The sequence below is a fragment of the Pelodiscus sinensis genome, chromosome 16, assembly GCF_052426305.1.
Source record: "Pelodiscus sinensis isolate ZL-2025 chromosome 16, ASM5242630v1, whole genome shotgun sequence".
Taxonomy (NCBI): domain Eukaryota; kingdom Metazoa; phylum Chordata; order Testudines; family Trionychidae; genus Pelodiscus; species Pelodiscus sinensis.
Genome location: NC_143067.1, coordinates 7561395 through 7583186, shown reverse-complemented (window position 1 = coordinate 7583186; position 21792 = coordinate 7561395). Strand labels below are relative to the sequence as shown.

The 21792-nt window shown below is 54.3% G+C and overlaps 2 protein-coding genes across 5 annotated transcripts in view; one reads left to right on the top strand and one right to left on the bottom strand.

Annotated features, from left to right (window-relative positions):
* The window catches only part of SLC6A7 (solute carrier family 6 member 7), a 31773-nt gene extending 29458 nt beyond the window's left edge, over nucleotides 1-2315 (top strand). Inside the window, exon 14 of the mRNA XM_006138235.5 lies at nucleotides 381-2315. Within this exon, the coding sequence (XP_006138297.3) occupies nucleotides 381-590 (210 nt within the window). The 3' untranslated portion in view covers nucleotides 591-2315. The remainder of the gene's footprint in view (nucleotides 1-380) is intronic.
* A 16690-nt stretch (nucleotides 2316-19005) lies between these two features.
* Nucleotides 19006-21792, bottom strand: part of CAMK2A (calcium/calmodulin dependent protein kinase II alpha) — an 85967-nt gene continuing 83180 nt past the window's right edge. For 3 of the 4 annotated variants that reach the window (XM_075900544.2, XM_075900543.2, XM_075900545.2), the window contains one exon: nucleotides 19006-21290. In XM_075900544.2, the coding sequence (XP_075756659.1) occupies nucleotides 21287-21290 (4 nt within the window). In that variant the 3' untranslated portion in view covers nucleotides 19006-21286. The remainder of the gene's footprint in view (nucleotides 21291-21792) is intronic. The other variant, XR_012896389.2, reaches the window with a different exon arrangement.

Sequence of the window (21792 nt, the reverse complement as noted above, 5' to 3'; positions counted from 1 at the left end):
AGTCATTCTTCCGCTCTGCTCTGTGCTGATTAGGCCTCATGTGGAGTATTATGTCCAGTTTTGGGTGCCACACTGCAGGAAAGATGGGGACAAACTGGAAAAAGTCCAGAGAAGTGCAACAAAAAGGATGAAAGGTCTAGAAAACATGACCTGTGAGGGAAGGTTGAAATAAATGTGTTTGTTGAGCCTGGAAAAGAGGGGGGGTCATTATAACAATTTTCAAGTATCTAAAAGGTTTTTATAAGAAGGAGGGAGGAAAAAATGTTCTCCTTAAACTCTGATGCGAGGACAAGAAGCAATGGGCTTAAAGGGGCTCATGTACCCCGTGGCCCCAGGTAGCAGGTGTAACACGACTGTTCATCTCCCGATCCCAACCACAGAGAATCCAGCAAGCCAGCCGGCCAACCATGGACTGGGGCCCTTCTCTGGAGGAGAACAGAACCGGCATGTATGTGGCTACCTTGGCTGGCAGCCAGTCCCCCAAGCCCTTGATGGTCCATATGAGGAAATACGGGGGAATTACCAGCTTCGAGAACACGGCCATCGAGGTGGACCGGGAGATTGAGGAAGAAGAGGAGTCCATGATGTGAGGAGGCCACGAGCCCTGTGTGGAGCAGAGAATGGGGGACTGTGCTGCACCCCTGAACTTCCATGGTTGCACTTAGGCACTTCGGGCTGGTGAACCGGCCTCTCTAGAGGCAGCTGCGAGCTGCTGACCTTCCATAGTCCCACGGGACGTCCCAGCCTCTCCAGGAGAACGTTGCTGAGAATACCAGTGTTGCTGAGTTTTCCATTTAGTGTGGCAAGCTGTGTAATGACTCTGTGTTAGCACCCCAGTGTCTGGGACCAGGTACCTGGACCCTACCCTCACCAGGCCTCCCCTTCTCCCCCAGCCTGGGTGGTCTCCGCCCAGAGTCATGACTTATTGACTCCTGTGTAAAGACGGTGACATGCACCCACGTTGCACTCCTTTTGCACAGGCCTCAGTGAGCCAGACACTGGCGAACGAGGCCAGTTGTTGTTGTTTGTTGTTGCTAACTCCTATTTAATCCCAACGACGCACAAACATTGTGGAGAAAGGAGGTCTTGGTTGACCCTGCCCTGTCAGTGGAGCGCTGTGAGTTCCCGGTGCCTGTAGGTGCCACTCCTACTGAGATCCTCCAGCAAGACCAGCGTGGCCATTCCTGATAAGTGAATCTAGGGGAAAGGAAAGCTCTGGGAGCAGAGTGCAGGCCGAGGGCCCCTACTTCTCCTGCCATTGCTCTGTTTCTTCCATTCCTTTGCAATGCTGTGGCCTCGGCCATCTCAGCCCTGGAGCGAAGGATGCGCCAGACCCGCCATGGTTTGGTTCGCTTGTGCTGAGCTGACTGCCCTGTGAATTATGAATGAGGAGACGTTGGAAGTGTTACTAAAATAACTCCGCAGAAAGGAATGGAAAAAACCTCTCTGCACGGGCGCTCAGCAAGATCCCGCTTGCTGGGCACAGAACCCCCCTACTCCCCGCCCCGCTGAGGGGCTGCCTTCAACGTCCTTTCCAGTCAAGGACAGAAATCCAGCCCCACAGAAATGCGGAGACAGAAATCTCCGGTACCAGAGTCCACTTGAGGTGGGCACCGAACATCTTCCCTTAGCTCCCTGGTAGTCCCTGCTCTCAAAGTGCGAGGTGGGAGGGGGCTGGAGGGTGCTCTCCCCTTATCTCACACGGCAATAGGAAAGTCCCAGACTGGCAGTATAACTCCAGGGGTGCCCTGATTGCCCCCCGGCAATCCTCTCCCTATCTGCTCTGTTGCAATTCCTCCACACGCAGCTCTCCACACCTTCCTCCACCAGCAATCGGCGGGTCTGTCACCACCGCAGGGACATCTGCACAGCACCCAGTAAAAACACTCGGTGGCAGCTAGGCTGAGCGCTCCACCCGCAGAGTGGGGCTTGCAGGGCTCGTGCTGAGGAGAGCAGACTCGCCGTGTACACATTCAGGCTCCGCTGAAACCCGCCCAGGCTGGGAGACCTTCCCCTGTCGCCAGGCCTCAGCGCGTAGCCACGGCCTCAGTGTTGGAGGCCAGAGAGTCCTGGCAGCAGCATGGCTCTGTGGCCTGAGCTTTCCAAGCCGGTGGGGTCTGGCCGCTGGCATGGGTGCACCTGTGCATCCGCAGCCCATGTCCTGCAGGTGCTGTGGTGTACGGAGGGGGCCGGGCACCCTCCTTCTTAAGGAGCAGCCGTTCAGACCCTCGGCGGCCTCCCGGGTGGTGTGTTGTGTGTGGTGACGTGTGTTCTCGAGTGCGCCCGTGTCCTTGGTGTAACGTTGAAAACAAAGTGAAGAGCCACCCTTCTGTGCGTGCTGTTTTCATTGCGCACTGGGCCACATGGGGTGGTCCCTGGCGGCTCCCTGGCACCATTCGGTAGTGGGCAGCGCCACCGTGTGGGGAAGGAGGGGGATTTTCACTTCGAGCAGCGTGTTTCAGACACAGCACGGACCGGCCTAAACGTCTCCCTTCACCTGAGCTCAAGCCAACCTGAACACAGGTGCCAAACTCCCTGTCCCTGCCTAGAGGCCACCATCACGCAGAGACCTGCTCCTTGGAGGCCTTCGGCCCATCGATGTTCAGCATCATGATCCTCTGCATATCCAGCTTCTGAGCTGGTGGCTCAGGTCAGCTGATCTGGGCTGCAGAGCTGAAAAATCACTGGGTAAGCATTTAGACATGAGCTGGAGCCGAGTGCTGCGACCCCACAAGGTCCTAATGTCTACACAGACTCAGCTGACTCAGGCTGCTGCGGTCTTGCTTGGGGTCCTTGATTCCTGTGTAGACATACCCAGCTACGCCAATGTAACCAGTAGCGAGGCTGTGCTTGGGGTCCCTCCAGATGGGAAGCCCCCAAAGCTGGACTTCTTCCTAGACACCCAGATTTCCAGGGCTGTATTAGGGATGAGTCAGAACCAAATCCTGGCTCCAAGCACGTCAAAATTTTGCAAAAGGGCCCTTTATCGTTACAATAGGCTCAGCCAAACCCCAAGTCTCAACTACCTCCCCGTGGACTTCAAGGCTCCATCTGGATCTGGAATTTATGGTTTGAGTCTGCCTCCAGCTCCAATAGCTCAGCTCTCCATAGAAACACCCGTGTGTGTATCCAAATCATACCTCCGAACATCCAGCAATTGACACGGTGCCTGTGTGTCCTGTGGGGAATGTCTGTTTGTCTGTCCAATGACCGGTCTGTGTGTCATAGGCTCAGAGGCATCCTGTAACGGTTGCTGCTTCTGTGCTAGGTTTGTGGTACCGTCATGATCCTTCTCCTGGCTCCGGGCTGTGGCATCCCCAGGCCTCCTGAGCAATCAGGCCTGGGGGTTTGAAGGGCGGTATCTTCCCCAGGTTTATCCTGGCCCAGACTGGGTTTGATTGAGGATCACTTTCATGGGCAAACAAAGTTTTGTGGTACCACATCCTTAGTGCTACAGGCCGTTTCTAGCACACGTGGCCATGGTGCGGACAGCTGTTCCACCCCTGAGCACGGGCACAGCCCCCCGCGGACCAAAGCCCTGCAGACATCCTGCTGGCCCCGGAAAGGAGGTGAAAACACACGAGGCAGTGCTGGCCGTCCAGGAAAAGGCAGCTTCCTGAGCTTGAGGGAATCCAATAGGGGTGGGGTGAGGAAGAGGCAGGCAACAGCTGGTGTCAAAGGGGATGTGCTCTCGGAGTGGCTGGGCCAGCAGAGCGCTCTGTGAGCCAAGCAGCAGCCTGGCGACCCTTCCTCAACTAGGCCAGAGCCAGCCTGGCAGGCCTGCCTCATCTCTGGTCCTTTGTGGGCGGGAGACTTGCGAGACACTGACAGCCCCCTTCCAGCTACCCACCCCTGAGAGACAGCATCTAACTGAGCCCTGCACCATCCGGGGCCCCTTCTGCATACCCCTTTCCCCCCAGCGCTCCCTTCCCCGGTGCCAGAGCAAATGCACGTGAAACCCGTAGGGCGTGTGTCAGCGTGGGCCTTTGTGTGCAGGGTACAGGGGAGGGGAGGCCAACAAGTGTCAATACCATTAGGATGAAGGAAAGCTCTTTTCTCCCGCTGGAGGCCCTGGTCGCTTGGTACCTGCGGCTGGAGCCATCGAGCCTCAGCGGCGGGGAGCGAGACATTCCAGCGCTGGCCGGCTGCACGTCCTCCCCCGTGTGCGCACGAGGCTGGGGAACGGCGGGCCCTGGAGAGTGACGCAGCTATTCCACACCCGGAGCGGTGTTTTCCCCCTTTATGGTGGGTGCCTAATGGAGGGGACGCTGCTAATGGCTTCCCCTGTTGATACGGAGAGAGCCCCGGGAACGCTTCTAAGGGCTCCTGCTGTCCGGTCGGGAATGCGCAACGCTGTGCCGAGAAGGCACGCCGCCATCCCCAGCTCCCTTGCCTTTTCCTCCCCTTCCCTTCTCCGCTCCAACAGCCGTCGGTGCCCAGAGCGAGGGACTCAGGGGCGGGTGGCTCTGTGTCAGGGCCACCCTGCCCCACTGCCCTCTGGGTCACGGTTTGCTTTCTGTCCTACCCTCTCGTTCCATCGGACTGGCTTTCCCCAGCGCCCAGGGATGGCAGGGCCTTGGTGAGACTGCCCTTCGCCTCCCGGCTGAATCCCATCCCAATTGCCATAGCTCAGGCAGGCACCGTAGAGGGGCTGTGCCACATGGCCATGGTGGGGGTCAGCAGAGAACCCTGAGCTTGCGAGCGAGGCTTTGGCCAGACACACAGAATGAGGCTCCCCCGGGGGGGCACGGCGGGAGATTCTGTCGCCTGGGAGGGACAAGTCAGACCACAGGGTCTCATGTTGGTTATTGGGTTCTCAGAGGCCTATGGCCAGTCGCCGATCACAGACCAAAAGACAGGCCTTGCCCTGGGGTGCTGGCTACCTAGGCACAAGGATGGTTCTTTCTGGCCTCCCGCTCCAGGCATCTGCATTTCCACTGAGCTGGGCGGCGTCGAGGGGGTTCAGCACCCCCTGGAGTAGGCCCCCAGCACGCAGCTCCCACAGTGGAGACTAAAATAGCTTTCGCTCCCCTGCGGCTGGTATGTCTCCCCTCTCCTCTCCCGACAGCCGGGCCCCTCGCTACCAGTGCTCTGCGCCAACCGGGCCATTCACCGCCACGGCTCCTGAGGCCTGGCCTCCCCTTGCAGGGCACAGCTCGTGGACCAGGCTGAACTGAAGGGAGGCTTCCTCGCTGGCTGCCCCCGTGACGCAGGCGCGGCACGCTGGCCTAGCAGTGCCTGGATTCCAGGCTCAGGCCCAAGGCCGCGCAGTCCCACACCGGAGATGCGGTTCTTCCGGAGGCGCCCGCTTGCTTAGCGCGTCCGCTCTTTGAGGCCAGGCCCGCCGTTTTGTTCTGGGGTTCTTCAGCACCCAGCCCGGGGGAGGTGGGGTTGGCCTATGACCGGGGCTGCTGGATGCACTGAAATAAGATCACATTACACCGAAATGAGAATGAAATCGTCTCCTTGCTGCGCGGACGGCCCTCCCAGGGGGAACTACAGCCCCGAGGACCAGCCCCTCCGCTCGGAGGGCGAACCCTGGCATTCTGGGCAGGAGCTCCACGCTCAGCCACACGAGCTCTGGAGCCGAGGCGGCAGGGGAGCGTACCACGGCTGCCACCTGCCAGCTCCTGCCTCCTCCGGGCTCCCTGCAGCACAAGCCCCGGGGCTAGAAAACCTGCAATAGCCCCTCTCCCTGCAGCTGCCTGAATGGCGTGAGCCACGCTCCGGTGGGAGGTGCACATGGGGCTAGGCTGCTGGCGGGGCTCTTGGCAAGAGGGCTGGGGAAGCGGAGAGGAAGGGACCCAGGGAACATCTGTCCGAGGCCCACTTGGGCTGTATGTGGAGGGGGGAGCCGCACAGAGCTGTCGCCTTCTTTCCTCCCCCCTAGGGGGTGGTTGGGGTGTGCTCTCCCCACATAGAGCCAGCGTCCCCTTGTGACGTAGTGGGGGTACTTGCTGGGCTGTGGTGACCCCTGCTGTCTGGAGCAAGACCCAGCAGGGAAAACCTCACTATGCAAAGGTAGTGCCAAACTTGTTGAACCAGTGGCCAGACACCCCCATGGAGAGGAACAAAGGAAGGTGGAATGCTGCCCTGACTGGGGGGCAGGGCTGGAAGGGAATTTAGTTAGTTACTGTCTGGGAGCATGGAGGAGAGCCTAGGGAAAGAGGCTGGAGTTTAGGGGCCCAGTCTCCCCCATCTCAAGGGGGCCTGAGGCATCCTAGCCCAGCTCTGTGACCAGACTACATCTGTGCTGTGCTGTATCCTGGAGAGGCAATAAACTTCCTCTAGTCCACCGGCTGGTGCAGTCTGTTTGTGCCATTTCGGGGTGCAGGAGACGGGGGACCCCAACGCGCCGTCACACCCCTCTCCTGCTTGGGGCAGCTTATGCCCTGGAAGAGGGAAGGGAGGCTGCTATTTTGTGCACAAGCAACCCCCCCCCCTTACCGTATCTGCCCCCCAGCCCACTCCAGCAGCCAGCAGCGGAGTTAATCATTACAGGCCTGTCATAAAGGGCCAGGGTATGGAAAGTTCCGCTTCTGGCAGGGCCTGGGAAGAGGGTGTAATAAAGATTTACAGCTGCCGCCCACACCGTGCCCTGCCCTTGACACTGTTTACCCAAGAGGAGGCATCCGAGTGCAGCTTTATTTACCCCGCCCGCCCGCCATTGGGTGAGGGCTCAGGCACCCAAGAGCTGATTGGGTCCAGGAGAAAGAGCCCGAGAGCTGATTGGCTAGCAGCGAGAGAACTAAGTAACGGCGCAAGTGCTGATTGGCCGGGGAAGTCGGCGGTTAGGGAAGCAAAGAAAGGGGTTGAACCAATTTTCTGGCTTAGCTGGGGGGGGGGGGTGCTGTGGGGATGGGGAGGGCACTGCAGGCTGGGGCCCCCCATAGGCGACACAAGGGCACAACTGCCTGGCCTCTCAGGGACCCTACACTGGTCAGGTGACCCATTTCACCCCCTCTCACCTGTGAGTCAGGCTCACACTGCTTGTTCCCACCCAAGACGGACGCCCCCCACCCTACCTCCATTCTGACAGCCCCGCCCAGGCATCCTCACCCCATCGCTCCGCTGGCCCTTCCCCACCACCTGAGGAGGCCTGCCAGGAGAAAGGCAGGGTGGGGGGACAAGGTTCAGGGGAACTGGGCGGTATCCAGGTTGGGATTGGGCAAACACCGTGGCTGCCAGCCGAGTTCTGCTGTTGCTACAGTTTGATTCCCATGGGAATAGGGTGGAGCTGCAAACATTGCCCCCCTGCAAAGGAAGACGCGATAAAAACCTTTACCCAGAACCAGGCTCAGCTGTCAATTAAATACACGTCGCTGCTCCTCTGGGAGGCGGGGAAGGGAGAGCAAATACCACATGCCAACAGCCGGCCCCATGGCTCACACCCTCATGGCATTTATGGCTCCCAGGCCCCAGGCTTTGGTGTGACTTAGAGGTTGTTTCACACCCACCACCCACGGCTGCCCACGCACCAGGAACACAGGGTGCTTGGACACCCAATTGGAGAATTGCAGGCAGGGCCAGCCTTAGGATTTATGGGGCCCTATTCAGTGCTTTTAAACTAGGCAGGAAGAGGCAGGGGGGTGGACATTAAGACCCAGGGATGCCCCAGATTTTCAGGTGCCCTATGCAGCGATGTATACTGCATAGAAGCATAGAATCCTATGGATGGGGGAGACCTCAGGAGTCACTAAGTCCAACCCCCTGCTCAAAGTAGGACCAACCCCAACTCAATCATCCCAGCCAGGTTTTTGTCAAGCCGGGCCTTAAAAACCCTTACGGATGGAGATTCTGATGCAAGAAACTGCGTCAGGACTTGCCGCATGTCTCGGTCCCAGGGAACTGGGTTATTCACATTTGGTTTTCAAAGTGCAGAAGAAGTCCCGCATGTCAAATTCTGTGACATGCTGCAAATCCTGATGCAGTTTCTTGTCCTGGCTGAAGTACCAGAGAAAGAAGACATGAGGCTTGATTGTATTTGAAGAGCAAAGTGGACTCTGACTGCAGCTCTCCTGAGCCGAGGCTCCTATTTACAGCACGGGTTTGGAGCAAATCCTGGCAGGGCTGGCCCAGCCCTCTGTCCTTGTGAGGCACGCACAGCGGGGTCAGTCAGTTATTGCAACAACACACCATCAGTAGAGTAAAACTAACCTGTCTCACAATGGTCTCAGCCCAGCTCAGGTAGGTGAGCTAACAGGTAGCAGGTTTAAAACAAACCAAAGGAAGTTTTTCTTCATGCAACACATAGTCAACCTGTGGAACTCCTTGCCAGAGGATGCTGTGAAGGCCAGGACTTTAGCCCTTTTTTAAAGCCTGTTAGATAAGTTCATGGAGGTTAGGTCCATCAATGGCTATTAGCCAGGATGGTGTCCCTAGCCTCTGTTTGTCAGAAGCTGGGAATGGATGACAGGAGAAGGATCACTTGGTGATTGCCTGATCTGTTAATTGCCTCTGGGGTACCTGGCATTGGCCACTGTCAGAAGAGAGAACACTGGGCTACATGGACCTTTGGCCTGACCCAGTCTGGCTGTTCTTTTGTTCTTCGTTAACTAGGTGTAGGTCTTTCAGGTGAAGCCCCCCTCCTACTCTTTCTGGGCCCTAAAAATCCCTTGGCAATTTCCTTAAGAATAGGGGTTTGCCCCAGAGTCCTGAGCTAGGCCAAATGTTCACCCCCGCTCTCTGTGTGCAACCCACTCTGTCCTGGTCAGCTACCACGCTGCCCTCCAGAGGTGGCTGCATTCAGCCACATATAGTTGAGAAAATACGTGAGGATTATTATTATTATTTCTGCTCCTGACCAGAACCTCTGCCTGGCAGGATTCTGGGGGAACACGTCTCCCCAGACTGCCAGGCTTCCGGCCTTGTGCGAGGGCAGGATTGCAAGGATTGTGGGGACTCATTTTCTCCCGGGGGCCCTGCGCACCCCTCTTGCAAACAGGCCAGACGAGGCCACGCCAGCCCTGCAGCTGTGCTTTCCCAGGAGCCAGGAAACGAGACCCTCTCGGCGAAGCCTCCTCGCGCTCTGGATAAAAGGCCGAGCAGAATTCAATCCAGACCATGCCTCCGTGGGAGACCAGTGGTGGTGACGGAAGGGGGGTGAAGGGCTATGTCCCGTGGCAGAAACGTGGGAGCTGAAGGAGGGAAGTCTCTGAGATACTGAGTCAGTCAGCCCGTGTCACTGAGGATTCAAAGGTGTCAGCCCCGTCCTGGTCAGCTCCTGTCCCAAAATCCCTCCTGAGAATTCCCAGTTCCCCTCTCTCCTTCCCTCCCTCCCTGAACTAAGCTGCGGTGCAAGCAGTGGTCGTTCCCCGCCATCTGGTGGCCAGACTGCCGTGTAGCAAGCGAGGGCTTTGGGCATCTGTTCTCTGAAGACGCCATTGTCACTGGTAGGAGGGCTGCGCAGGGCTCGCTGGGCCCAGGGCTGGCCTGATGTGGGTTTTTTCATCACGTGCAGAGTTTACAGTCGTGCTCATGGCTCTCAGTGCCCCTCCCATAGACAGGACGATGCCGCACTTTAAAGACTAACAAGATGGTTTATTAGGTGATGAGCTTTCGTGGGCTAGATCTGAGGAAGTGGGTCTGGCCCACGAAAGCTCATCACCTAATAAACCATCTTGTTAGTCTTTAAAGTGCTGCATCGTCCTGTCTTTTGTTTCGGCAAGCCCAGACTAACATGGCTACATCTCTATTACTTCCCTCCCATAGACAGCGTCCAATGCCCTGGATCTTGTCTCGTCTCCCAGTGGGGGCCCTGCAGTCATTACTGCACAGGGCTTTTCAGTGCCGTTCCTGCAGCTTTCCTTGGCTTCGATATTAGATTATAGCACACGGCCTGTCTAGCCTGTTCCCTGCCCTGCAGGATGGATGCCGAGAGTCTAGAGCAGCGGGTTTCGAACGACGGGGCGTGACCCAGCGCTGGGGGGTGGGATGTCGGGCGCTGGGCCTTGTGGCTACAGGGGGATCAGGTGACCAGTGGGGGTGCTAAGGCGGTTCCCTGCCTGTCCTGGCCACACAGGCTGCGCCGCGCCTCAGAAGTGGCTGACAATGGGGCCCAGCTCCTAGGTGGGCAGGAGTGGGAAGAGCGCACAGGGCTCCGTGCACTGCCCCTACCCTAGCACTAGCTCTATACTCCCATTAGCTGGGAACCTGCTGCTGGCTGCTTTTGGGGCGCAGCATGGTCTATGGTGCTAGGAGAGGCAGGAAGCTGCCTTAGCCAACACCCCTCCCCCCCACCGCACCGCTGACCAGGAGCCGCTCAAAGTAAACCCATCCTGCCCCCCGCAAAGCCAGAGCCCCTTCCAACACTCCAAAGCTCCTCCTCAGCCCCCCCCCCCCCACCCCCAGAGCCCACACTCCAGTCAAATGATGTTAGGTTGCAGCATCAACAATTTTCTTCAATTGGGTCATGAGACAAAAAGTTTGAAAACTGCTGGTTGAGACCACCTGGTTCTCACATTTGCCTAATGGCAGCACATGGTACATACAGAGGAGACCACCCCAGGCCTCCCTATGTTTGATTGCACTCAAAGGCCAAGGAACTCACCCAGAATCTCCCAGCAGCTGGAAAACTCTGCTTCCCTGGCCCCCCGAGCTCAAATTCTCGTTCATAATGACTTTCTGCCACTCCTCAGCCAGGGCAGCTTTGCTCTAAGGGCCTGGATGTGGGAGGCTCCCTGGGTCATTCCGGGAACCCGGAGCCATACACAATCCTGCCAGGGAATAAAAATGACCACGCTTTCCCGCCGCGTGTTTTCGGCACGTGCAGGTGCAGCTCCAGCAGACGCACAGCTCATGGCTTTGGGAGTGCGAGGAGGGGGCAGCAGGAACGGTGCAGCCCCCAGGCATTCGGCGAGGAAGCAGTAAGGGCACTGGAGGTGCAGGAGTCTGGGCTGGAGGTTGGGTGCAGAAGGGAGCTTGCAGTAAGGGACTGGGGCGCAGGAGGATCTGGGAGGGAGTTTAGGTGAAGGAGGCAGTTGTGACCTGGGCACGGGATTGGGGTGCCGGGGTTTGACTTGTGACCTGGGCATAGGATTGGGGTGCAGGATCTGGGAGGGGAGATGGGTGCAGGAGGGGGGCAGAGGGTTTGGGTTATGTGGGGTAGGAGGCAAGAGTGGGAGGGGCAGAAGGCTGGGGTGAGGAGGGAGAGGCTGGGTGCCGGGGCAGGCTTTGGCCGGGAGACTTACCTGTGAGACTCCTGCCCAGACACTTAGCACATTTCTCAGGCAGGAGCCTGCCCTGCTCCTGCATATGCTGCAGAGCCTGATGTGAGGGGGGAGGGATGCTTTGCATGTGGCCTGTTCTGGGAACAGACAGCTCCCATTGGCCAGTCTCTGGCCAATGGGATTGCGCGGGGGGCGGGGAGGCAGGAGCAACCCTGAAGCCCCACTCCCCCTCTCACAGTTTGTGAAACACAACCAGCCCGGCAGCAGCTTTTCTGAGCAGCATGCGGGAGGCGGGGCAAGCAGGCCCGTCTGCCTGAGGCTCCCTGCTGTGTCCGCAGGCCGGATCCCTTGGCTTGGCGGGCTGGATCCGGCCCACAGAAGATGTTTTGCCTGGGCCTACCCTGCATTATGCTGCTTCCTTATCCGATCAGGCACTTGTTACACTGAAAACTGCCTTTGCCATCATCCCACCTCCTCTAGGCAACCTCCGGTTTAAAGTGATGACTTTGAAGTAGCCCCCAACTTTGCCAGGGCACCTGAATGACAGAAGAATGTAAGAATGGCCAGACTGGGCGAGACCAAACGTCCATCTAGCCCAGTGTCCTGTCGGCCGACAGTGGCCAATGCCAGATGCCCCAGAGGGAGTGAACAGAAACAAGTAAATTTCAAGTGATCCTTCTCCTGTGGTGCATCTCCAGCCCCTGACAGACAAAGGCAAGGGACACCATTTCTGTCCAGGCTGGCTAATAAGTATTAATGGACCCATCCTTCATGTATTTATCTGGTTCTTTCTTGAACCAGCTGTCATAGATGACTGATTCTTGTTGGTTGGTAGCTTAAGACAGAAGTGACTTAAAGGGACACCATCAGCCTGAGCATTTTGCATTTCTCCTGGAAAATGTTGTGCCTGTGATTGTTATGACTAGCTCCCAAGGAGACGGTTGCTGAAAGGAATCAGTGTCAGGGGGAGGGAATGATTCTCCATTCTTCAGCTGCTTTACTTTGCACGTAGTCAGTTTCAATATTTCTCTCTATGCTACAGGGGTGAGTACAAACCTGGAGAGGGAGGCAGTTAAGGGGGAAAACTGAACAAAGTCCTGATTCAGTAAAGCACTTCAGCACATTCATAACTTTAACTTAAAAGTGAGCATGCTAGGGATATAAAATCCCATTTGATTGGTTAACTGGTTAAACATTGTGCTTAACCAGTTAACCGATTAAAAGTGGCTTTGCTGAATCCAGGCCTAAATACAAACGAGATCTCTGTCGATATCTGCAGGGAGAAGAAAAGAAAGCTTTCTAACATTTTTATTTGGGGTTGGGGATAAATCACAGCCAATGGTGTTTAAGGAAGCCTTTCCAGAAAGGAAAATACAGGACTATGTAGCACTTTAAAGACTAACAAGATGGTTTATTAGATGATGAGCTTTCGTGGGCCAGACCCACTTCCTCAGATCAAGTAGTGGAAGAAAATAGTCACAACCCTATATACCAAAGGATACAATTAAAAAAAAAGAACACATATGGTTGTGACTATTTTCTTCCACTACTTGATCTGAGGAAGTGGGTCTGGCCCACGAAAGCTCATCATCTAATAAACCATCTTGTTAGTCTTTAAAGTGCTACATAGTCCTGTATTTTGCTTCAGCTACACCAGACTAACACGGCTACATTTCTATCACTTTTCCAGAAAGGGTAATTTAAAAATATTTATCTATTTGAGATTGACTAATTAATACATTGAAGTCAATTGCCTCGCTTTCATTTGCAATCCCAGAGAAGAAAAACAACCAAATAGAAGGAGAGCAAGTCAGATACTTCTGTTTTGTTCTCTGATTGTACAGCACCTAGCATAATGGGGACTGGGTCAATGAATGAGACTCATAAGAACGGCCAGACTAGGACAGACCAAAGGTCCATCTCGCCCAGTCTCCTGTCTTCCAACAGTGGCCAATGCCAGATGCCCCAGAGGGAATGAACAGAACAGGGGATCATCAAGTGATCCTTCCCCTGTGGTGCATCTCCAGCCCCAGACAAACAGGCTAGGTTCATCCTCCCTACCCATTCTGGCTAAGCGCCATTGATGCACCTAACCTCCATGAATGTATCTAGCTCTTTTTTGAACCCTGTTATAGTCTTAGACTCACAGAACACTAGACCTGAAATGGACATCGAGAGGTCATCGAGTCCAGTCCTGTCCTCATGGCAAGACCCGGCACCATCTAGACCATTCCTGATAGCTGTCTATCTAACCTGCCCTTCAATATCTCCAGTGATGGAGATTCCACAAGCTCCCTAGGCAATTTATTCCAGTGCTTAACCTCCCTGACAGGTAGGAAGTTTTTCCTAATGTCCAACCTAAATCTCCCTGGCTGCAGTTTAAGCCCATTGCTGCTTGTCCTATCCTCAGAGGCCAAGGAGAACAATTTTTCTCCCTCCTCCTTGTGACACCCTTCTAGATACCTGAAAACCGCTATCCTGTCCCCTCTCAGGGTATGTCTACACTAGCCCCCTAGTTCGAACTAGGGAGGCTAATGAGGGTGACCAAAATTGCAAATGAAGCCTGGGATTTAAATATCCCGCCCTTTATTAGCATGTTCCCAGGCGGTCGCCATTTTGGAAATTGACTTGCCTGGAATAACTGCCCGCGTCTACACGTGGTAGTGATACGGGAGTTCGAAGTAAAGCCCTAACTCGAATGAGCAGTTATTCCTCCTGGAATGAGGTTTACCAGCTAATTCAAATTAAGGGCTTTACTTCGAACTCCAGTTTCACTGCTGCGGGTAGATGCGGGCAGTTATTCCGGGCTAGTCAGTTCCCAAAATGGCAACCGTCCGGGAACATGCTAATGAAGCATGGGATATTTAAATCCTGCGCTTCATTTGCAATTTCGGCCACCCTCATTAGCCTCCTTAGTTCGAACTAGGGGGCTAGTGTAGACGTACCCTCAGTCTTCTCCTTTCCAAACTAAACAAGCCCAATTCTTTCAGTCTTCCCTCATAGGTCATGTTCTCTAGACCTGTAATCATTCTTGTTGCTCTTCTCTGGATCTTCTCCAGTTTCTCCACATCTTTCTTGAAATGTGGTGCCCAGAACTGGACACAATACTCCAACTGAGGTCTAATCAGCGCAGAGTAGAGCAGAAGAATGACTTGTTGTGTCTTGCTCACAACACTCCTGCTAATGCAGCCCAGACTCATGTTTGCTTTTTTTGCAGCAGCATCACACTGTTGACTCGTATTTAGCTTGTGGTCCACTATAACCCTTAGATCCCTTTCCGCCATGCTCCTTCCTAGACAGTCGCTTCCCATTCATATATGAGTGACACTGATTGTTCCTTCCTAAGTGGAGTCCTTTGCATTTGTCCTTATTAAAGACAAATTGTCTTGGCCTTCGCAACAAAGAGTCCCACAGGTGGATTCCTGGGCGGGGGGGGTATGGTAATATAAATAATAAATAAACAAGTAATAAAAACCTTCTCCTTCTCCCAGGGCCATCCCTAGGTGGGCACGGGGCCCAGAGCAACGCCTCATGCCGCAGACTCCACCCCACCTCACTCCACCTGTTCCTCAAAGCCCTGCTCCCCATTGCACCACGTGACCAAAGCCCCTTCTCCCAAGCACCATGAGCTGGGGGACATGGCATGGGGTAGCAGCAGGGGTGCCCCCCACACACTCCCCCCAGTGGCAGGAGCTGGAGCAATCCAACAGCCAGGCCACCTGATAATCCCCCTGGCTGCCCTGGGTCCCACGGGGAGGTGGCCGCTACAGGGCCTCACGGAGCATGAGGCCTGGGGCAGCCCCCCTGAACTGTCCTATGCACAGGACAGCTCTGCCCTCCCCTCTGACAGACTCAACATTTGGACTCCACAAAACAAACAGACAAAGCGGCAGAGCATCTGTGTCACTGCAGGAGAAATCAGCGCTTTCCATGCTCAGAAGTTTGTAGCTATTTATTGCACTTGAAACACCGAGAATAAAACTGACAATTCCCCTCCCCCTCCCCTGCAATCCAAGTCCCCCAAAAATATAGCATAAAATTTGAGCAGTGATCATTCTGTTCACAGCCACAGGTTCCAAAAAACGGTAACAAAGAATCCAACACGGACACGCCGCTTTACAGATCGGATTCACTTACAAAAGATACCACAAGGCTTAGAGTCCAACCACACGGAGTTACAATCAGGAGAGGCCATGTTGCAGCCTCTCTCTGGAGTTTTAATTCGTTACATGAAAAAGCTCCTTTTTTTAATTATTTTGTGGGTTGTTGTTGTTTTTTTGCAGTCATGTGAAATAAATATTTCCATAGAGATTTCATGTATGTATATATCTATATATCTCTCTCTATATATATATCTCGTTATATTTTAAACCACTGTTAACGTTTTCCCTGCTTGTTCAAAAAATGTTACAAAAGCCCTAAAATTGTGCAACAGTTAGAAAAAAGTAACAACAATCCAAAAGAAATAAGTCAATAAACAACGCCCCACTTCCCCCAGACCCCCGCCCTCCCTCACTGGTGTCACGGTTACAAAAAGGGTGGATGATTCACAGCCCCCATGCGAGAATTGACGAGAAGGAAGGAAACTCGGCCGAAGGAGGGGAGCCAGGTGGGTCTACAAGGCCACCTGTGTCCCCTGAATGGAAGTGAGGACAGACAGAAAATCCTTTGATCCCAGCTCCTCCGTCCACGGCAAGGAAGGTGTTTTTGTGACATGTTATATTAAGGTTCCCTGTACCAATTGACTCTGAGGTGTTACAAGGTGTTTCAGTAAATGGTTTTCATCAGTTGTAGAATCCCACGGGTATCTTTTAAGCATCTATCGCCTCTCCCGAGGAGGGGTCTACAATCTGCTGGGGTACTCTTGCTCACATCTGTGATGCTTATGCTGTCCGCCGTCACTTGTTATCCCTTTATAAACGGTCTGTAAATACGGGACCGCTTGTGCTTTGCATTGCACCACTGCTGGTGCGTCTGCGGAGGGTTAATTGGGGCTCACACCAAGTGTGCTTACCTTGTGCGGGTCCTGGCAAGTCTCTTCCCCCACCCCCCGCCCTCCCGATCCTCAGCCAGGCAATCTGGGGTTGGATCCAAAGCTACCAGAATGTAGGTGTATACCTCCAAAGAACTTCCCGAAACCCAGCCGAATATACCCCCAATGTGGGCACAAACACCAATAGATGTGTTTCTCTGGGCTAAAACCAAGGGTTAATCATGCTCTGGAAGGGCTAAGTGCATGATCTGCAGCATCTCAGAGAAAGCTACCCTTGGCTCACAAGACCGTATCTGGATTGTCTTATAGACACATCACCATCCACCACAGACACTGCTGTCCTGGTGCCGCAGTGCAAACCTCAGCTATTGCGTCACCACTCTTCAACGCCCGATCAATGAGAGTTTGCACCAGCTGGCCTGCCACAGCAAAGCCATCCTGCACACACCAGGATGGGCCACCCACCGGCGGCAGCTGTTTGCTAACCTGTCCAGCTCCCGAATGAGGCTACAGTCGGTGATGGTTATGGTGGAGTTGGGTCAGGAACCGGTTCTTTGCTCATCATATTGGGCAGAGTGATTGTCTTCTGCTTGAGAAAATTGAGCCTGAAATGTCCTAAATAAATGACCAGGGAGGTGACTTTTGAACCCTGCGGATTCCTCATAGACTACAGAGCCTTCATGCACCAGGCACAGGACTCCTGAGGTTTAATGGAGGCCATTTTCTTTCCGTGGCATGGCAAGATGCAAGCCGAAGCTGCTCCAAAGGCGTGGTAACGTCAGTGCTGCTTCGGGACAGACAGGGCTATGCCGAGTTGGGACGTGATCTCATCACTCCATTGCACCTCTGGCCAAACTGTATGGGAATCAGGCCTTTTCCACCCCTCAGAGCATCACTACCCACACATGGCCGGCAATGAGGAATGGGAAGGGGCTACAGTCGCCCATCTCTTTTGGAGGCGTCAGCAGGGACATGAGAGATGACGCTGCAGACGGAAGCTGGCGGTTTCCCCCGGGTCAGAAGGGAATTGCCATCCCCACCCCACCAGCCCAGCGGCAAATGCTGTCACCGCAGCTGTTGCGTGTGGTCTCCTGTGACGGACGTGGGAAATAGGAGGGTGAAGGAGTGTGGCTTAGCCCTGAGGGCCGGGCTACCAGGGGAGAGACAGCGCCCTCGGTCCTGTAACCCAAAGAGCCCTGCGGCTGTGATGGAAGATACTTTGTCCCGGCGGAATTGGAGAGTTCGGGGAAGACCAAGGCATCCAGGAGCCGCCCAGGGTGAAAGGAATTTAGATACGGCTGCGAAAGGAAGGCTGCAGCTTAGTCAAGGCTTACTCAGCCAAAGACCTGTGCTAGGGGTCCCCGGCCAGACTGGGAACGGAGACCAGGGCACATGTGTGGTAGCAGAGCCCTGAAGTGTGGCTGCTAAAAGCAGAGGTGGGGGGCAGGGTGTGAAAGGCGGGAGCCCCTCTGCCTTCTCAGGATTCTCCTTCCCTGGAAGACGCAAAAGAGCCAAAGCCCCCAGCCTGTGCAGAGAAACCACTTCACTTGGAAAAGCTCCAGCGGCTCACGCTTGTGATCAAAGTCCTGGGGGTGTCATGTGGCATCCATCCAACCCATGAGAGGGGATGAGCCTTCCCCTGAGCAAGAGGTCCATGGGGAAACAGTCAGAACGGGGAAGGGGGGGCCCCTCGCTTCTGAGAAGTCAGGTCATCAGCATGCTGCATGCCAAAATGGGCGGAGCCTAGGTGGGTGTGGCCGCCATGGCATCCAATCAGCTTCACCCCTTCAAAGGAGGCTCCCGGAGGGAAAGGAGAACGTTTCCGTGCAAAGATCAACGCTGCATTGCGCACCTCTGCGCTCGAATGTACTTGTGTTCTGCGCCCGGCCTCCAGCACCCCCTCCCCGAGGGTGAGCAGAGAGCCAGGGCTTTTCTGGGGAGAGGGGGTGGGGATGGCTGCGTATGTAAGACAAAGCCCCTAATTTCAGGATGTCAGGTCGCTCTGCCTCTGCCCAGGCCGGCCGCTCTTACAGCTTGGGTGCCAAAGCCGCCATTGTCGTCCGAACTCACCGGGGCGCAGCTCCCTCGCAAAGCTGGAAGCGCTCTGTGCCGGCTGGACTCAGGCTACTTTCCCCGGGCAGTTACACCGGGGGCGGATTACAACTATGGGACTTAACAGTGTCGCTGCAGCCTCCAGGGCTGATCCTGCCATGAAATCGTGATCTGGGCAGTGCCCCAGGGATGCCCACAGTGTCCAAAATACTGCTGATGCCCAGAGGGCTGGTGATCAGTAGGTGGATGAGACACCTCCTCAGATCTGGCTTCACAGTAGGTTCGAGAGGAGCATCGTAAGCTGTGAAAGAGCCAACGCCCCCATTTAAACACAAATCGCTTTGGCACTAAGCACACACGGGAAGAAAAACACTGTGGAAAAGCAACCAGAGAAGGCCGATCCTCTCCCTAGCCTGTTTAAGAGACGATTCTGGGCCAGATCCTCAGTTGGTGGTTCAGTGTCGCTCCCGTGTACATCTGTATCGATTCATTGAGTTTCATGGATTGACACTAATTTCCACCAGCAGAGAATCTGGCTGATATGTCCCTAAAAAGGCACATTCGACACCCATTCCACATAATGAGCTCACAATGGGGTCGTTGGAATCTCATGCCTCCTGAAGCTTGTTAAATGCTCCAGCTGCTTGGATTTCTTCCCCTCTGGTCCAACAGGAACAGATTTTCGCACTTTGCTAGCATGGCTGTGTTTCAGCAGGCGGCTGTCCTGCTTCGATGGTGAGCTAAGCACTTGAAACCACGGAAAAGGCAAAAATACACCATTCAGAATTTACATTGAGAATACACTGTGTGGTGGTTGGTTTTTTTTGTCCAAAACAAGCATTTTTGTTTGTTTGTTTGTTTCTAAATACACGCGCTGTCTATAAAGTTAAACATCATGCAAATGAAGAAAGTGCAGTTAGAAAGTCCCCAGGCAGAAGAAGTGCACTGCAGTAACCTCACATCAAAGAGTAAAGAAGTTGCAGTTGGAAAAAAGAGAACAGGAAACGGAAGGATTGCCAAAAAATAACCAGATCTCGCCCCTCATACCTCTACCAAAAATAGATGTCTTTCAGCCCCTCCCCATGTCACGAGACTGACATAACGGTGGCACCGGAAGAACCACCGGATGGTGGTTTATCATTCAAGAAAAGGTACAGGCTCAGAAATGGCACATGCCTGTCTTCCTGCCAGCTGGCTCAGATGTCCTGTGAAGATGGCCATTCCTCCTGCAGAATGCGGACCTGCAAGTCCAGGAATGCCTCGCTGTCCAGCTGTCTCCATTGAAACAGGCACGTCTGACATTTAAACATTACCATTGCAAATAGAAACGACCATGTTACTACCAGTCCCATGTATTTTAAGGGGCTCTGCGTGGTTCCCACAATAACTGGCTTTGTAACTTTTCCCTCCCTGCCCTCTTGGAACCAGACCCGGACAGGGCCACCTTCACTGAGAATATCTCTGTTGTCAAGCCACTCCCACATGTAAACAAAACAATATCAACCTCCCCCAAAATCCAACAACTCCCCAAAAATCCCCCCATCCCCACATTCAGTATTTCTAGTTAATTACATAAAGATCCATTTCAACAAATACTCAAAATCAATTTACGAAATACATGGTAGGTTTCTTTTTCCTATAAAAAGGCATGCGCTCAAAGTAGAAGAGATAGCTAAAGGCTTGTTTGTTTCTTCAAAGCATAATCAGACTCCTCAAAGTTTTATTACTAAAGTGTACATTCGCCATCTTTGCTGAAAGGTGTTGTAGGGTCAGTTGATTTTTCTCTCTCACATGAACCAGCTCTGTTTCCTTAAGCACCAGTGCGGTCAATACTGTAAATTTCCTGAAGCTGATTAACGGGGAAGGGTTTTGGTTCCTGGGTTTGGGTGGCCTTTAAAAATGGAGAGAATATTGAGTCTTGGAGGGCAGAATGAAGGAAGAATGGGGCAGGCGGCAAAAGGGCAGGTTCAACACCAGATGTTTGCAGCTGGTCTCTTAAATTAACGGAGGGTAAAGAAGACCACCTGCAATGTGTCACATGACGGGAGGTTGTCTCCTAGTGGGACGGTTCCCACCACTGAGACAGGAACAGATCAATGCTGCTTGTGGAAGAAGAGCCAGCTACCACGCCCAATCTATCACCATGCTCCCTGCACAGAGAGCAGATCTCACTTTAGTTTCACTCGGATACCTTAGCAAGCTGAGAGAGCCATGGAAATCGATTTCTTAATCTCTCTCTCTTTTCCCAGAATCTCTAATCCCTGCTCCAAAGGTCCTAGGACCCAGTCCACCCAGCCATTTCTAGGAAGAGGAACAAAGGATGCCGTTTACTCACCCATCGCATTAAAACCCTACTCGCCCTAGAGTAGCAGGGGAGGAGGATTTTGAAAGAGTTTAAACTGATGTCCTTCGGCCGTAGCTGCAGAGAAGAACTGGGAGTCCCAAGGGGGAGCAGTGTGGGGAACGGCCAAGGTCCAGGGCATCACACCAGGTACTTAGACACCAATAAGACAAAACCCACTGGTGCTGAGAGGCGGTGGCCCCAGACCTTGGTCAGCCCAAAGTGGCTTGAAACGCCTCCCTCCCCACACACATACTCCTCTCTTTTGCCTTGGTCCCCGGAGACTCCCGTGCAGAGGTGGAGTTGGATTTCTATCCCCTTCGGTCAGAAATGCTCCGAGCCGTGAAGAAGGATGCGCAGGGATCCGTGAGTTCCGGTGAGGCGGCGGGTGGAGGCTTTCACCTCAGACACGTTCTGTGTAGTGGCCACTTGTTTCAAATTGTTTTCCAGCAGGTGGCTTGATGCAGAAGCAGGGGGCCCACGCACAGGCCCTGACAGCGCTCGCGGTGCCAAAGGTGACGAGTGAGAGAGAGAGAGAGAAAGAAGTCAATTCATAGCTCGTTCCAGCCTGGTTGTCCTTTGTTCGTTTTTGGTGAGGAGTCTGGTGGGCGGGAGGAATTCCAGCAAGAGCCAAGCAGTAGAACCAGCAGCCAAGTTCCGTAGGTGAAGGATGGGGGTGGGTTTTCCCTTCGCAGTGAGGCAGTGACAAACCTGGCCCGACTGGCCAAGGCTTCAGCTGGAAAACACAAGTCAGGGGAAAGACGTCTCATTCCGTTTGTCCTGCCACAGGGCCTCTAGGGCTTGTCGCTTGAGTCTGCCTCTGCCCCGCCCCTCCGCAGGCGCTAACCAGCGCCCGCCCCCTCCATCATTCACTTCCTCATGGAGCCTGCATTTGATTTTTCCCGACTCGGATTTTTCGAATTGAGAATCCCGCCCACACGCGTGATCCAGAGGGGGCGCAGCGCTTGCCTCTCCCAGCAGGGAAGACACAAGACACTCGACTGCAGTGGGAATTGCAGGGGACGGGCACCATCAGCGTGGGGCCCCAAAGCTCATGACTGGATGGTGCACAGAACCCCGACAGAATTCCATCCCACCTCCCAGATGGGTTTTCCTGCCCCTGTTCCCGCGCAGCGCAGAATGGATCAAGCAGGCAGACGTCACAAGCTGGATGTATAAAACAAGATTAGCAGGTGGGGGGGTCGGGTGCATGAGGCCATTTAACAAATATGGCAGGG